The sequence below is a fragment of the Tigriopus californicus genome, chromosome 9 (genome assembly GCF_007210705.1).
Source record: "Tigriopus californicus strain San Diego chromosome 9, Tcal_SD_v2.1, whole genome shotgun sequence".
Classification (NCBI taxonomy): Eukaryota; Metazoa; Arthropoda; class Copepoda; order Harpacticoida; family Harpacticidae; genus Tigriopus; species Tigriopus californicus.
The window spans coordinates 5,840,033-5,856,279 of record NC_081448.1 but is presented as its reverse complement, the minus strand read 5'-3'; the positions used below and the strand labels follow the sequence as shown (position 1 = coordinate 5,856,279).

General features: G+C 42.8%; 3 protein-coding genes across 6 annotated transcripts in view; 2 read left to right on the top strand and 1 right to left on the bottom strand.

The window, feature by feature from the left end:
• The window catches only part of LOC131886025 (speckle-type POZ protein-like), a gene marked incomplete in the record, with an annotated part of 1,456 nt that extends 672 nt beyond the window's left edge, over positions 1-784 (top strand). The window contains 1 exon segment of the mRNA XM_059234238.1: positions 11-784. Within this exon segment, the coding sequence (XP_059090221.1) occupies positions 11-709 (699 nt within the window).
• LOC131886022 (heparanase-like) overlaps positions 1-2,537 on the top strand; it is a 3,616-nt gene extending 1,079 nt beyond the window's left edge. For 3 of the 4 annotated variants that reach the window (XM_059234233.1, XM_059234232.1, XM_059234234.1), the window contains 2 exons: positions 781-928; positions 987-2,537. In XM_059234233.1, the coding sequence (XP_059090216.1) occupies positions 812-928; positions 987-2,399 (1,530 nt within the window). In that variant the 5' untranslated portion in view covers positions 781-811 and the 3' untranslated portion in view covers positions 2,400-2,537. Of the gene's footprint in view, positions 1-576; positions 720-780; positions 929-986 lie in introns of those variants that run through there. The other variant, XM_059234231.1, reaches the window with a different exon arrangement.
• Positions 2,422-16,247, bottom strand: part of LOC131886015 (uncharacterized) — a 14,932-nt gene continuing 1,106 nt past the window's right edge. Inside the window, exons 2-13 of the mRNA XM_059234221.1 lie at positions 9,242-9,534; positions 9,040-9,175; positions 8,622-8,830; positions 6,897-7,159; positions 6,595-6,824; positions 6,386-6,528; positions 5,732-6,285; positions 5,264-5,648; positions 4,826-5,182; positions 3,672-3,916; positions 3,270-3,592; positions 2,422-3,199 (exon numbers count right to left, since the gene is read on the bottom strand). Coding sequence (XP_059090204.1) covers positions 2,677-3,199; positions 3,270-3,592; positions 3,672-3,916; positions 4,826-5,182; positions 5,264-5,648; positions 5,732-6,285; positions 6,386-6,528; positions 6,595-6,824; positions 6,897-7,159; positions 8,622-8,830; positions 9,040-9,175; positions 9,242-9,416 — 3,543 coding nt within the window. The 5' untranslated portion in view covers positions 9,417-9,534 and the 3' untranslated portion in view covers positions 2,422-2,676. The remainder of the gene's footprint in view (positions 3,200-3,269; positions 3,593-3,671; positions 3,917-4,825; positions 5,183-5,263; positions 5,649-5,731; positions 6,286-6,385; positions 6,529-6,594; positions 6,825-6,896; positions 7,160-8,621; positions 8,831-9,039; positions 9,176-9,241; positions 9,535-16,247) is intronic.

The window sequence follows — 16,247 nt, the reverse complement described above, 5'->3', positions numbered from 1 at the left end:
TCAACTCAAACAATTCATTGACCAAGTCATCCACAATCCAGCCATCTTCATCAAACTCAATGTGTTTGGTGAGCCTTCGTGTTCACCCACGTTTCCATCAGCAGTGGATCGAATTTTAAGTCCTAGCTTGGCACATGACATGTGGCAAGCATTTGAGAATGGGACAGGTGCAAATTTGACGCTCGTGTGCCTTAATGAGGAGGAAGAATTGGAGCACATTGATGTCCAACGAGGGATTTTGGAGGCTGCCAGTCCCGTCTTTCAGGCCATGTTTAAGCACGAAGGCTTCTTGGAGAAGCAAAGTGGATCCGTTAAAATTCGAGAGATCCATCCGGAAGTGCTAAAAAGTGTTTTGCGCTATCTATATACGGGCATACTTTCCAATGATACCAACGTTCCGATCCAAGAGGTCTTGATTGCAGCGGATCGGTTTCAGGTCGAGCATTTGAAAATCTTGTGCGAGGAGAAGCTTTGCCGAAATTTAGACCATGAAAAAGTTCTAGATTTGGCCTTCTTGGCCCAGGATTACCACGCCAAATATGCTTTGGATTATGCCATCCAAGGGATCATCCATAATTTTCCTCATGTCATTCAAGAAGCGAAGTGGAAAGTTTTAACAAAGAAGTATCCAGAATTATTGTGGCACATTCACCAAGGATTGGCTGCAAAGTTATTGGACATAGAAAAAAATGAGCAATTCACCTACTAGAGATTATGAGGTCGGTCTGTCTGTCATTTGAATGATCATTTTAACGTGGTGCCAAGGGCTATCTCTTTCAGATAAGGATTGCACGGAAAACAGTTCAAGACCATGGAGAAATGGTTTTATGCTATTCTTCTTCTGGTTCTCTTTGACGGCTTTCAATTAAAAAAGATTGATCTTAAGGTCCAAGATGTTCATTGGACCACCTCTCCAGAATTTTTATCGGTGAGTTGCCTTTCCGTTGGCATCAATTAAGAAGTCATTGATGGGCCCTTTTTCACAGGTCGCCATGGGGACCCATCTGATAGCGGAAAAGTGGAAGCACTTTCGATTTGATTCCAAGAAGTTAATTAATTTAGCCCGAGGCTTAGAACCTTGCTATTTTCGTTTGGGCGGAACTGCTGCAGATCTGGCCATATTCCAAGAAAACCCATTGCCCTATGTTCGCCCTTCATTCTCCGGGGTGGAAAAGTGCTTCAGTATTTCCGCCTGGGGACAAGGTGCTTGCGAGGACTTATCCCAATTGTACCAAACAGGAAATTTCACTTTTGGCAAATCTGATTGGATCCAATTGAACGATTTTATTAAGACAGTGGGTTGGAAGTTTTTATTTGATGTCAATGTTCTGCTACGAAATGGCGATCATTGGAGTGCTGCGAATGCCCGATCATTACTTGATTTCAATCACCAACAAGGCTTTCATGGAACATCGTGGGAACTTGGGAATGAACCTAACGCCTATTTCCACAAATTCAAGATCAGATTGAGTGGGGAACAACTGGGCCAAGATTTCCGAGCTTTAAGACACCTTTTGGACGAGTATCCGGGTTATGAAAATTCGTCAATTGTTGGTCCTGACATCAATGGAGTACGAAAATGTGCTAACCTAAAAAAGGACAAATGCAAGGCTGTCTTGTTTCTGCAAAGTGTCCTGAAACATTCCGGAAGGGCCATTGACAAAATCACGTGGCATCATTATTATTTAGACGGACACAAGGCCACTCTTAAGGATTTTCTCTCGGCTGAAGTGCTGAATTCGTTGCAGCCCCAGATGGACCTAATCAAGCGAGGCTTGGAAGCCTCAAATCATTCGCATATTCCAATTTGGCTGGGTGAAACAAGTTCTGCTTATGGAGGAGGAGTTCAAGGACTGTCCGATCGATATGTGGCTGGATTCCTTTGGCTCGACAAATTAGGCGTGGCAGCTTTAAATAAGTACTCTGTCATCCTCCGTCAGACGTTCTATCACGGATCCTACGCATTGGTTAATGAACAACTCAACCCAAATCCCGATTATTGGCTATCTTTGATATTCAAGCGCTTAGTTGGCATTCGGGTCTTGGAATTGAAACAAGGTCTCAACAACGGAACCTTACGTTGCTATGCCCATTGCCATCGAGATATTTCTGGGGGCGTGACTGTCTTTGCACTCAATATTGGTCACCGCTCAGAGGTTATAAAACTGGGCAATCAGCTTGGAAACTCTACTGTTCTGCATTACATCTTATCACCGCCCAAGAATTCTCTCAAATCCCGGGAAATTTTATTGAATGGACAAACGTTGAAGCTAAATGAGTTCAAAGACATACCACCCCTCAATCCCATTCGAACCAGTAAAACAACGCACTTGTTCATCAAAGCTTACGAGATGGCATTCTGGGTGTTCCCAGAGTTGAGTTTGAAAATTTGCTCCTAGTTAAGTGGCAATCAAAAGGATCCTCTTTTCGGCAAGAGAAGTTAAATCGAATCGTTTTGTATCAACGTGAGTGTGTGAATTTCACAATATAAATTCGGATTCATTACATTGGATCCGAGGAACATGTAACAATCATCACTTGCTAGTCGAGGAGAACATTCATTTGAATATATGGCGAAGGATGATTGACCTTGCGATGACCATTCAAAATTTCAAGCCTTCAAAGCCGACGAATATCACATTGTTGAACTCCATTGTCCCACATGGTTCGGAGGGTTTAAACCATGCTGGACTTACTCGAGTCCAGGGCAGTCACCGCCGTGTTGAATGGAGCCATGGATGAGACTTTCAGGTTCTTGGGAGACATTGTGATGTCGGGCTGATTGACTTTGAGCTCGTGCTGCTGACCTTGCGGTTTGGTTGAGCTCATTTGAAAATATGGGCCAGATTGGCTTGGAGGATTCGTGGTTGGTGATTCGACCATTGGTCCTCCGTAAGTGACGTATGGAGTAGTTTTGAACGTGTCACTTTTTTGTGGGATTTCTGACAAGGGCAAAGTGACCAGCCTCTTGGGTTTGGTCACCACCGGGTGCGGAATGTACCCTGAGGAGGGCGCTATGGGGCTCAGCTTAGCTCTGGGATCGACTCCCACTTTCGAGTAAGCCATGGGTGCTTCTATGTCCTCGGAGTTCAAGTTCAGAGGCTCACGCGATGGCCTCCGCTGACTCTTGGCCACCTGGTTAAATGCTATATACCCGGGGTTAGGCTTCGGGGCCTTCAGATCTTGTATGGCGACGTAGCTATAATGCAGAAACAAAGGATGAATGTTCATGTCGTGTTGTCTTCAGGTCCAAATTGGAAAACACGTACCTTCCCCCTGGGGGCGGAGGCGGAGATGAAACTACATGAAGTGGATGATGGTTGGACTCTTCGCCAACTTTACTATAGCCCAATCCACTAGGAACGTCCTCTTGCCCAGGCCATCCTACTTGGGGCTGATAATTAGCCATGTCGTTATCAAGTGGGAAATTTGGACGGATCACAGCATTGTCTTCCTCCGCTGTTTCAATGCTTGCCGTGTCACCAGCACCCGTTTTCTCGATTTCATCCATTTCCGATGATCTGGCACTCTCACATCCAGACGTGCTCGCACTGTCCCCGCTCAAGTTTCGCTTTGGATGAGTCAACAAGGTCTATTGTGAGTAAAATACCAATGAATATTGCATACTTTAAAATGTCACATGTACGTAGGTACTATCGACCAAAACTTACTTGAGCCGATTCCTTTGATCCCGTGCGTTGATATTTCTTCTGCTGATCTGGTCTTGGTGCCAAAGCTGAACTGATCACGCAGGTGCCATCCCCTGCGTTATCCCCGGGAACGGGAGCGTCTTTGACGGATTCAAAGAATCTGGTGTTCCACGTTGTCCGACCATAACAAAATTTGTAGGACAAAAAGACAAACACAATCAATACCACGACCGATCCTGACACGATGATCATCCATTTAGGAATGTCTGTAACGAGAATACAAAGGGTTCACAAGTTTGTCGCATTAGACTTGGATGTTTCCTAGTTCACCTGCAATTTGGGGACTAAGCGGTGGACATTGTGAGGGACTCTCATCAAATGCTACATAATCGAATACCATACAATTGATAATACCATCACATGTCAACGATCGCGAGATACAGTGACAGTTTGTCCCTTTGCAGCATCGAAAGAGATTGGTTTCGTTCAAATCACATCTGGGCCAGATTGGAGCAACATAGAGTTGGAATTCTGTTCTTGGCCCACGTTTGAGATCAATATCAATCCAATTCGAGTTGGTCTCGTTGAACAATTGCCACTTTTTAACTCGAGAGCGGTTGAAATATACCCCAGAACCATTTATGGGCTCAATCTGACCGTAAATTGGGTCAGAAAATACTTTGGTAGGGCCGTGAAAACCAGGAATTTTGGTAGAGAATTTTAGATTGTGATCTCCGTGTGGACTTGGAAGATCTAATGCTCTTAGAAAAAGAGCCAAACCCAGACCATTTTCGGCTTGAACTCGCAAAGTGCAAGAGAAAAGATGGAATTTCTTATCCGAAACAAAATTGATCACTGCTGAACTTGTTCCAATCAAAATCTCACTTCGATCCTTTGCACAATCAAACGAAAAGCTCTTATAATGAAACAAATCTAGTGCTTGGCACGACATTACACTTAAGGCCATCCCCACTAAAAGGGGTCTGAATGAGGGTCTCATGAGGTCTTTGTATCTGACGTCTTGCCTCCTTCGCATGGATTTTTGCTTCAATATAAGTTTTACTAATGATCTCTAAAACTGTTATCATAGTTCCGCATAGCCAGGAAAATTCCCGAGAAATCCAAGCGTTTCTATAGCAGCATTACGTCAGGAGAGGCTGAGAGGAATAGCTTACCAAAGAAGCAATTGGTAGAGACGGTTTCCACAGGACTCCACACTCCATCAAAGGTTCTGTTCGTGTCAGGGTCGATTGATATGGCCAAAATGGACACATTATATGTCGTGACACTAGTGTCACTATCCTTGTCACAATCTGGGAGCAAATCCCTGGGCAGTGAAAGCTTGAATTTATCCTCTTGTTTCTTTGATTTTTCCACAAAATGCTCGTGCGACTTGTTGAGAATTGTGTTGGTAATTCGAATTTTGTAACTCAGCCAATCACTACCTGGGTAGAACTTGTTCCTATTCCAAGAAACTTCCATTGCCTCCTGAGTCAAGATTTTTACCTCCGGGGCAGGCATTTGGGATGAAGCTGGAAACAAAGAGATAAAGAACCCAGTTTTGAATTGACATTCATCGTCGGAACAAATCATTACAACAGGCATCGACTTACGTCCAACCATAGTGGTCACTTGGGTCCGGGTCCAGTCGCCACAGAGCCGCACCCCCTCTAAAGAGTTACAGGCACTGACTTGAATGAAGTATTCCACGTTGTACATAAGATCATTTAGCACGGCATCCTGGCATGACAGAAGTGAATCCAAGATAGGGATGACCTCTTCGTAACCTTGCAAGTTCACGAATCCATATTGAACTCGATATCTATTGATTTCGCCGTTAGGAAACTCGGGCTTCCCACAGGTAAGTGAAATGGTGTTGTCATTTTGAACCACCGTTGTGATAGCAATATTTCCCTGTGGCTTGTCTGGCTTGGTTTGGACAACTTCTGGATCAGACATTTCCGACTCTCCCGCTCTAGTTATGGCCGATACTCCCAACTGATCCAAAAAAAGGGAAAAAAATAATCATCACCAGAGACACAAGTGACCTGCTTTCATACGTTAGAAGGGATCTGACATACCTTGTAGTAGGTGTACGGCTTTAACCCAGTTAACAGGGCGTTTTTGCTCGTGGCCGTAGTGTTCACAAACTGCTCCTCTTCCAAACACGCCTCATTGGCATTGAGCGATCCCATCACACAATAGGAGACTTTGTAGGCCCTCACATGACGATCTGAGCAATCCACCATCCATTCCACTTCTACGTTGGTTTGTCTCACATGCGACACCTTGACATTCTTCAGCTTACTCACTACTTTGTTTGACAAAATGGTGCACGTGGCCCAGATCATCCCCGACGAAATTCCATGATCTGCATTGGCGGCCACAGCAAACTGGTGCAAATCCGGGGAATTCAAAGTGATGTTTGCCATCAGGGTGGAACTATTGACAATAATCCAATCCAAAGGTCCATCACATTGATAAGGGCGGTCACGACCGCTCTCGGGTTTACAGTAGAAAATGGTGTAGTTCCTGACGAGATTCTTGTTTTCTGGAGGCAGCCATGATATTTCAAAGAGTTTGTTTTCGTTATCGTAAGCAATTTTTGTCACAGACTTGGGTCGAAGTCCTTTTACTGTAAAAAAACACACACACAACATGAATGATAAGGTTAACAGACAGATGCATTGATCGATCAAGAACACTCGCTGGCCATGGTTCGGTTCGATACTTACTCTCAGAATGATTGGGAATGGTGAATTTCGAGCTCTCTGGCGCAGTTCCATTTTCATTCTCAGACGTCACGAAGATGGAGTACTTCTTCAAAGTCAGTTGAAAGTTGGCAAAGGATTTTGTCACATCACTTGGCGTTAAGGCTCTGTAACGAAAACTCGGTGAAAAAGTGTACGTGGGTACTATTTGCAAGGACTCTAGTTGCACTCACATTGGTTTGTTTTCTTCCAAGACCTCTGTTATGCGAGGACGAAAATCCAATCCATTGTGAAGCTCCCGCTTCGGGTAACTCCAATAAATCCACACTTGCCGGTCATCCAAATGAACCAGGCTTTCAAAGCTCCCCTGAGTTGTGTTAGGAGCAATTTCAGGTCGCTCTGATAGAGTGCGGGCGCCAATTTCATTCTTTTCAGACCAAAGGCGTTCATCTTCAGGATCAGCCTATGAACAAAGAAATGTTTAGAAATGAAAACAAAATACACGATAGCTCACTTGTATCCGCACGATACTTACAACAGAAGAAAGTAGTTCCACAGAGATTTTGTAGAAAATTGAGGGGTAGAGATTTTCTAAAGTGAACGTGAAGTTGGAATCGTTCACCTCAAAATCACTGGTATTGAATTGTCTTTTGGTTGAATCCAATTCGGACCACCAAAACACTCTCGATTTCAAACCAGGCGGAAAATATTCCAGCTCGTGTGGAACATTGTAAGTGATTGTCAAGGACCTCGAATCGGCATCAAGTATTCGGAGGGCTTCTGGGGGATCTGGTCGCACTAGAACGATATCAGTGAGTTAATGATTCGCTCTATATGACCCACCTTGGATGACATTACTGTAGGTTAAAGATCCCTAAAAAGATACTTGGTGAACTGTTTTCTCCCCCAGTTAGTTGAAGAGAGCAACAGGAATAAAACTGAAATCTACCGACTACAAAAGCGAGAAACCCATTGACAGAGAAGTGAAATGAGACCCAAAAATCCCTCTCATCTTTCTTTGAATTGAAGGTCATAAAAGAAAAATCGTTGTTGCCAGAGATGTGATGATCATATCCACTTGGTTTAACCTGTAAAGAGAAGTATTTTGCGACCAACATCACTTACCTATTTTTTGCAATTCAAATGGAAACGTTTTAGTCACTCCTTCCAATGCAAGGGAGTTGGTCTGGTTGATGATCACTCGATAATTCTCGACTACTTGACGAAATATTTTACTGGTTCTAAAGTCCAGATAGAACAAGTTATTGGGCATCCTTGTACCATTGGACCATCGACTTGGGGCCCTGAAAATCAATGTAGAGGGCATGCAGTTTCCCCAATAGATATATGAAACCCTTTTAACAAGCAATTTACTGGAGAGGATGTCAATTTTGATGAGAAAGTGCAAGGGAAAAAATACGCCTTGAACGGTATTTCTTCGACACTCGTATTGAGTGAACAAAGATGTTTCCTTAGGAAAGCCCATGAAGGTCAATTTGACCAAAGATAAAGAATTCAAATGTTTGAGAACTTGAGTTGTATTAAAAGATCAGAGTCAAAGGAAACAGCGGCTTTTTAAATTGATCAGATGGGAGTGAAGTAAAGTCGTGAAATGGATTTGAAAAATTAACAGTAGTACGGGTTTAATACGCCTTCCGTTAATGCATTCTTTTTTGACAACCCCCTGGTGTGATTAGTATTGTTAAGTATCGAATCATTGAGCACATCAAATAATAGAATCAAAATAACCCACGGCTAAGTGTCCCCCATGAGCATGCTTTTTTGGACCACCAAACGACTTAGAGACAATCAACGAAGAAAACTGGATTTTAAAAGATTATCCAAGATATGCCCAACAATTCTTCTTTTGAGACAGAAGTAATCGGACTGGGAACTTTTCAAAGTAATTCAGACATGTAGAATGGTTTCGTCAGATTTCACGGCAAATCAATATTAAATCATAATTGGATTCCTTGAAAGACCTTCAAAGGATCCGCAAAAAGCTGTCATTAAGTACACCCGGTTGAAGTAAAAATGACTTTGGGGGTTCATCCTAACTTGGTTTTGCCGCATCAATGCTTCTAACTCCCTTAAAACTGCTTTTTAACTACAATGGTATACTGTGAAGACTTCTCTTTTTTATATCTTGATATTTGAAAGGTAATTCAAGCCATTATAACCCCTGACGAATTGGTTAGTATTGGCCTTATTCATGGTTCCCGATATGACCCCATAGAAAATGTGCCCAAGAGTATCACACCTATCGAGTATATGGGGAAGGTGTAATTCGACGACTTTGGCAAGCCATCTGACAAGCCATTTTGTTGGCAAATCTCGATCCGGACAATTCTTTCCATTTGGTTGCTACTGTGGATAGCCTCGTTGTAGTAGCTGTGAGAGGTTTCAAAGGCCGTCTCGTTTTCGCTCTGTCCAAAGCACTGATTATCCAAGCGGTGGCAGCAGCCAGGTCTAAAAGCAGTGTCAAGTTCCTCAAGTTGGACGAGTCAAATTAGGGGAATTAGATGCTCGGCAGAGCTCTGGGACTTAAGTTCTTTCCTCAGAAATATGAAAGCAATATTGGCCGTATTTGTCCATGATCAATAATGAGTGATCCCAGGACGCTCAATTGCATATTTTGTACGTTAGACTAACTGAAAGCGATGAATGTTTTCACTCACTCGTTGAATCTACCGTCCTCTGAATAATAAATCGTATGGTTGGTGGAAATCGCATTGGGCAAGGTTTTCCACGTACAGTTCAGAGATTGCCAGTTTTCAGAAATACATTGGAAATCGAACGGATCCTGAGGCGCGCCTGCAAAGGATTACATTCGAATATGAGTTACAGATTGAAATTGGACCATCATGTGTTTCAACTCACTTCCAACGTTGATATGACGCTGGCACAGGGCTTTGTTTGCGCCTTTGATATTAATTTGACAGCGAACCCTGAATACACCGGACGAGCAGGTGTAAACTCGTATACAACCGAGGTCTCTTCTCTCCATCCTTTGTAACATGGATTTGTCAACTGTTGAATCGTCTATGATTTCCATGAGAACATCGCTTATTGTGGCCCCTTGTTTGGAATAGGGACCATCAGGTTTCAGGTTGCATGTTAATTTCACTTTTGATCCGTTAGTCCTCAGGTTCAATCGTGTTTTGGAATGATGGCTGGAATGGAGAGTCAAAGTTTCAATTTAGTATTTATGAAGAGTGTATGCATCAAAAGTGGAGTTTCATATTTATTCCATTCCAATTCCATGCGTGCTCACGAGAAGCCCAGGCCATATCTTGCCAAAAAAATGTCGAGACATATAAGGGTGTTTTTTGAAATCAGGACATCATGGGGCACAATTTCATTGTAGGTGACGAGTTCCGTGGCTGTTCATAAAAAATTAAGTTAAAATTTGAATCGATGTTTTTGAAAATTTAATTTAGCAAAGCCATGCCCAAATCTTAAAGCTTAACAACTATTTCGTTCTTGATGGTCCAGGCCTTGTTTCCCCAACTGGCTAACACGGCCATCCAGCACTTAACCACTCCAAATCACACTTCTAAAATCAACGAAATCTGTATTCGGAGTCTGTTTGTGTTGTAGTGTCTCTGTCGGGCCTTCCAGGAACAGGCAATTTTAGGTCTGGCAATGCTGTGGGCTAATAACAATGCGTCTAAATTAAATCAACAAACAACTGTGGATTGATTTCTGTGGTGAGCGAGAGAAAGAACCTAGTGAGGTGTCTAAAAGTATTGAAAACACACAACTATTGGCATAATTCCTTTCCTGAAACATTCAAGCACAGAGTGATGTAAGTGACTCAACCCCGTGCCAGACCCGAGAGAGACACTACAACACAAACAGACTCCGAATGCATATTTCGTTTGATTTAAAAGTGTGATTTGGAGTGGTTAAGTGCTGGATGGCCGTGTTAGACCAGTTGGGATACAAGGCCCGGACCATCAAGAACGAAACACGGCTCCCGTGTGCTGATGTATGACTAGACAGAGAAAATCAATTGCAAAATACCCGAATCCGAGACAATGAGCAAAAGTTGAAAGTTATAGTTATTTACCCGTCAAAATGAACTGAACTAGCTTTCTTTTTTATTAAATCATACACAATTTGGTTAAGACATATGATCACACTTTGTATCACAAAAAGCCAGCCTCTTGGTCAACGATCAACTAAATGGAATGCCCAATTTCATGGAGATCGTGACTTGTGGGGATGCCTGGTAGGATTGATGCGCTAACTTGACTGATTAAGAAGCTGAAAAATAATTTCAAAACTTACCTCCGTTGACTGGAGCTAGTCCCTCGACGCACAGATATGGGTCCTCAGACCCAAGAGCAACTCCAAAAAAGAGTATGGTGGGGATCAAAAAGGCTATTCCCGCCATTTTATCGAGTTATTTCCTTTCGCGATCTTCAGAGAAACATGGATCAACAAACCTGACCACCTTGCTTTTTCGATGGAAATCACTGAAATGTTCCACTGAAACGAATAGCTGAAAAAGATAAAACAATGCCTTGATGAGTTAAGCCGATATCACTGCCAGAACGTCTTCAAGCAATACGGTTTTACTTTTTATCTAATTCGGGGCATGGCTCACTTGCATGCTCTTATCTTGTTCCTGCAACGGGCCAATCTAGAACTGCCGCAAGAAATCTCATTATTCTTTATATATGGAGAAATTCTAAGAGCGGCGGTCTTCGAAGTTTGCCAGTTCACGCCGTACGTTGTGATGGCATTATCGCGCAAACGCTCCTGATGATATGTGCCATGTGTGGAATTTTGAATTCTTAGGCTGGTTGCAGGGAACAGGACTATTTTCTGCAACTTCCCATGGGGATTCTCATGAGCTTGCTTCCCAGGAACGTCGACAGAAAACCTATTACACATTGCATTGGTTTGTTTCCCCAAGTGTTTTGAGTTCCTATTGTCTGTGAGAGCAAACCTGTTTCCCTTTTAAAAATATTCACAGGACTACTCAATATTCTGTTCTTAGACCAGTTCAGGAGTGGCTTGAAACTAAACGGAAATGGGATCAACCAAAAGTTGCAGGTTTATCTACTCTTCAGAATGTCTGATCATGTGGGGTATGTATGTATATCCAGCGATCGTTACAATCAGAATCATTGACTTGGGTCTAGGAATATTAAAGCGAACGCCCGTTCCAAAGAACTGATCTCAAGTTCAAGCAAATCTAGCAGATAAGCTCTCATGCCAAAGCAATCGTTCCCCCACAAGCTTGTCTCCTATTCGTGGCTAGAATCTTGTTGACTTCCAAAATTAATTTATTCAAGGCGCGATGCTCGCTCACTCGCTCTCTCGAAGGTGGACTTTGAATTCGACGAATTTGCTCACACACCAATTTCAACTAATTTGGCGAATAAGACAACGTTTTAATTGTTTACTGATTGTAAGAGAAGACTCTCACGGACAAAAGGGAATTAGAACCGAAAGTGAAGAGGGCTTGATCTCATCCCGAATTTTTTTTTCCTTGAAGTAATTTACACTTAGAAGAACCTTTTCCCGATTAGGGGCAAATTTAGAAAGATCGTTCTTAAAGCATCTCTTTCCGACCGCCAGTTTTCAAAACCTTTACATTAACAAGCTTCATGATGATCCCATAGTTTTCCTCTCGATGGCGTCATCAATTACACCCAATCATCATCAGGCATCAAATGGTCCATTCTCGAGTCCCAAGAACGCATTCCTTTGAAGCTTCATCGGAAAATAAGCACCCAAGGCTTTTGGCAACCTCTGAGCACATTAGCTTTTCTTCACTGCGGCCATAATCATCGCCCAAGTTCTCATCAGACATCGCCTCTGGCCTTCAAGCTCTCCTCTGGCCTTCAAGTCTACTGTGTCTCCTCGCTTTAGAAGAAGTCTGGGGAAAATGGGAAAGCACGGATTTCCTTCGAACAAGTAGGAACAGATTTTCCCTTTGAGAGCGTGATTTATGCCTCCAACGACAAACGTTCTAGACATATCCTGGCTACAACACACGCAGGACATGATCTTCTCTTGACTTCATTCACTCAAGAACGACGCGATAGCGTAATGGACGGGCAAAAGTAAGTAGCCTTCTCAACGAACCACAGCCGACCATCGACCACCTTTCCAACAAAGTGTTAACGAGAGCGGGTGATATCGATCTTGAGGCTATGTTGTAGTGTTGATAGTAAGTCCTTACGCATTAAAAACCTTGGCAAAATAGGCCGAGTGCGAGGCCTACTCAGAGTCTGAGCAATCATAGAAGCCACAGAGCCGAGGCTCTTTTATTTCAACGGATTCCAATTAAGCCAGCGTGTATGTCATCAAAGCCTGTTCTTAATTAGATAACCGAAAATTCATTTCGTGTGGAGGGTTGGTTCTCCACTTCAGACTTTTAGCCTTGCCCAGCTTTTATGCGACAAATTGGAATGGGAAGGGAGATCTGAGAACAAGTCCTAGCCTTTTCGGTCGATTTGAAAAGCCTCGACTGTAGCAAAGCGTATATTAAAAGCGGATTGGCGCATTTGCAGTAAATGGTTCACATTGGGCTTGTGTCAGTTCACGACGCCAGACTTAGGAATAGGAAAGTTGGGCTTTAAGCGATATCATTATTTCATACTGGTGCTCGCAACATTGATATTCCCTGCAGTATTGTAACTACGGCACCCACTACACCCACCACTTAGGCAGGTTTCTCGTTGACCATCCCTGTCGAACTCGATGATCAGACCAATGTAGGACAAAAACCACTGTCCCGGCGTCACTATTTACTTCCAGCCCTTACCGTATCAACAGTATCTTGGCTAGCTCTCAGGTTTAGGGACCTCTTGTGTAGGGAGGGAGCAGGTACAATGCCAGGAAAAAGTGTTAAACTACTCAGATCTGGACTTTAGACTGGAGTGAATGTGACAAGAATACCTAATATTGGAGACACGAGCAAACCCCCTGTTTGAGTCAACAAGCAAACAATAAAACAATAGGACCACAAAAATGCCCATCCAGAGTCGTAATAACAATGTCCGGGGAGACCTGACAAGAATTTATTGCATCCATCTCGCAGGAGATCCCTTACAAACAAGGAATTCCTTCAAAGAGCGAGTTGAAACGTAGTATAGTCTTATACATGTATTATGTATGGCTATCTAAATAATATGTGGTCAGTTGTCAATCATCTTCTCCTAAAGTCGGAGAAAAACCGGACATTTACAGCCTGCTAACATTCATACTGCACATGAACGCTTGACGAATCATCTGGTACTTTAAGCGAAACTAGAATTCAAACTTTAACATAGATGACCGAAACGAGTCACAGCCGTCTGTAATGGAACATCGCGGCTTTATTATCATTCATCAAAGATACGCTGGTTGAGCTCTAGCTTGAGGCAAAAGCAGTTGCTTCTTGCCCCCGTGTTCAACTAACGTTTGAAGGCGCGGTACCAAGACTGACTCGTAAACGGAGCATATACTCGTATCTTGGATAAACATACGCACTATATTTGGCTCTAAAGATTACGCCGAGCAGCTCCATAAAATCGTCCAAGTACTACTTTTTTTCTAATCTGACTTGTATTGACTCAGTTGCACTTTCGTGTCACAAACAAATCAATTGTCCATTGAGGTACTGCTACACACTGAAGGTTCGTACGGGATGTAACAGATGACGTCAAACTAAGGACATTCATCTTTAACACATAAAGATCAAGTTTAAAGGCCAATGGATGCACGCCACCTTACGTAACTGTGTGCGGTCGCTTTTCCTGATATAATTTCACCGCTGTAATCCAACTTTGCGTGGCTTGATTGAATATTTATCACCGGTCACTGTATCGTTCGTTGACCATGAGCACTATTTTGGCTACTTGTCAACCATTATCAAACTGAACAATCACTGAGATCTGAGGAACACACACCCACCGGTAGGAGAATCTCCCCTTCCTACTTAGTATTCCTTGACAGAAACAACACGACTTCTTCTGCGGCGCTCCAACTACTCGACTGCTCTACTCCTATCTCGATTCTGGTGAGCACGCTCAACTGACCCTACGATCGATCGACAAAAATTTCTACGTCGTCGAGCTTGACTTCTCCAAGGAAGGAGACGAAGAATAAAAGGGGCCATTTTCTGGCTTTGCCTGCGCAACAACGCGCCTTCGCCGTCATTATCACCGCCATCTTCCATTCGCTTCTACTCAGGCACGTACAAACTGAATTGGTTAGCGAGAATGAGCGTCGTTTCGTGGGCTTCTCGATTCCTTGCTCTTGGACATGGATCGCTTTTGGCTTTTGGGGTTGTGACTGAGTGAGCACACTTCTTTCACCGGGCCCGAATTGAGAGAGCCTCATTCCATCAGCTGGCAAGTCTACCTTGCATGTGCGATGCATAACGCTTGAAGTTCTCACCAACCTCGTTCGACACAATTGCTACCTGTTTTTCATGACATGAAATGTGCCGTTCTGCGGAAGCAGATTTTCACTTAAAAAGTAAGGACATCCGTCGGAAATTTGCGAAATAGAGTTTGGTCATGTTTGAACCGGTGCCGAATATCAAGAGACATTATTTTGGTATGAATTTTGAGAAAGAATATATCGTCTCTTTGCTTCTCAACAACGGTGACATTGAAAACTCATGGGCTTGCATTCTTTCTATGAACAGGATGCGACAAATTGCAAGCAGAATCCATTTACCTTATAGCCCAACTCTTTTGCATTCGTGAGAAGATCCCACAACATATTTTTACTTTAGCACCAAACACCCACTTTCGTTGTTGGACGACTTAGTGAGATACTTTTACATGTCTTTCCCGGGATGGATTTTTTGTAATCATCATAAACCGAACGTCATATGCAAAGTCTTATCCAAAGCCACTTAGCTTTTTCGAATGACTAAAGAAAAGGACCAATTCCCTAAAAAAGGTGCAGGCCCTTTTCATTCGTTTAAATTTATCGATTCTTAATCATGAAACGCTGATCAAAAGAAATATGAAGGAAGAAACATATAACTTCGGATTGTCCGAGATTCATATCCCTTGTCTTCACGTTACTTTCCCTGATACCAGGACAGCCTTCTAAATAAGGGCTGATCTAGAGATGAATTCGTCAAAAATTGAGATTTTGGATATAGAAGGGTAATCAAGTGCCTAAAACAACGGCAATAATGAATTTATTGAAGTAAGCAGTTGTGCAACAAAACACGCTTGTCATTTTCCAACTATTTTGTTCAAAACCAGATCTATAAAATGGCATGAATATTCATCCTTTGAGTCACAGAAATTACATGAAATATGAAATGGTAAGGGAAACTCACCACATAAATTGCAAGCACAATTACAATTAACATTGAAATTGCTACGAGTAATTGAAACGGGCTAGATTCCCCTAGAGAGTAAGGGCCTTCAGTTTAGAACCATCGTATATAAGGTGCCCTCTTAGTATTTATTGGCAACTTAGATGGGCTCAAGTGGGCCCAGAGAAAAAGAGTATAGAAAGAGCAAACATATGTCAAGAACCAATGTGACCCAAAAAGGAAATGGCCTCTTTGGACGGAACAGTTATGCACATTCAGCATATTGGAGACCTAGCATCAATAATCAGGATATAAATTAGTTCGGTGTGTATTCTCAAGGTTGAAATAATAGAGCGGTAAAACACACGAACAGTGTCGTTATAAGTCTAGCCTTTCTCTCCTGGTGCGTCATTCGACGCGGTTGCGCATTTTAAGTTATCTCTCTCTTTTAGCAAATCTAGCAGATAAGCTCTCATGCCAAAGCAATCGTTCCCCCACAAGCTTGTCTCCTATTCGTGGCTAGAATCTTGTTGACTTCCAAAATTTTAATGTCAAGGCGCGATGCTCGCTCACTCGCTCTCTCGAAGGTGGAACTTTGAGTTC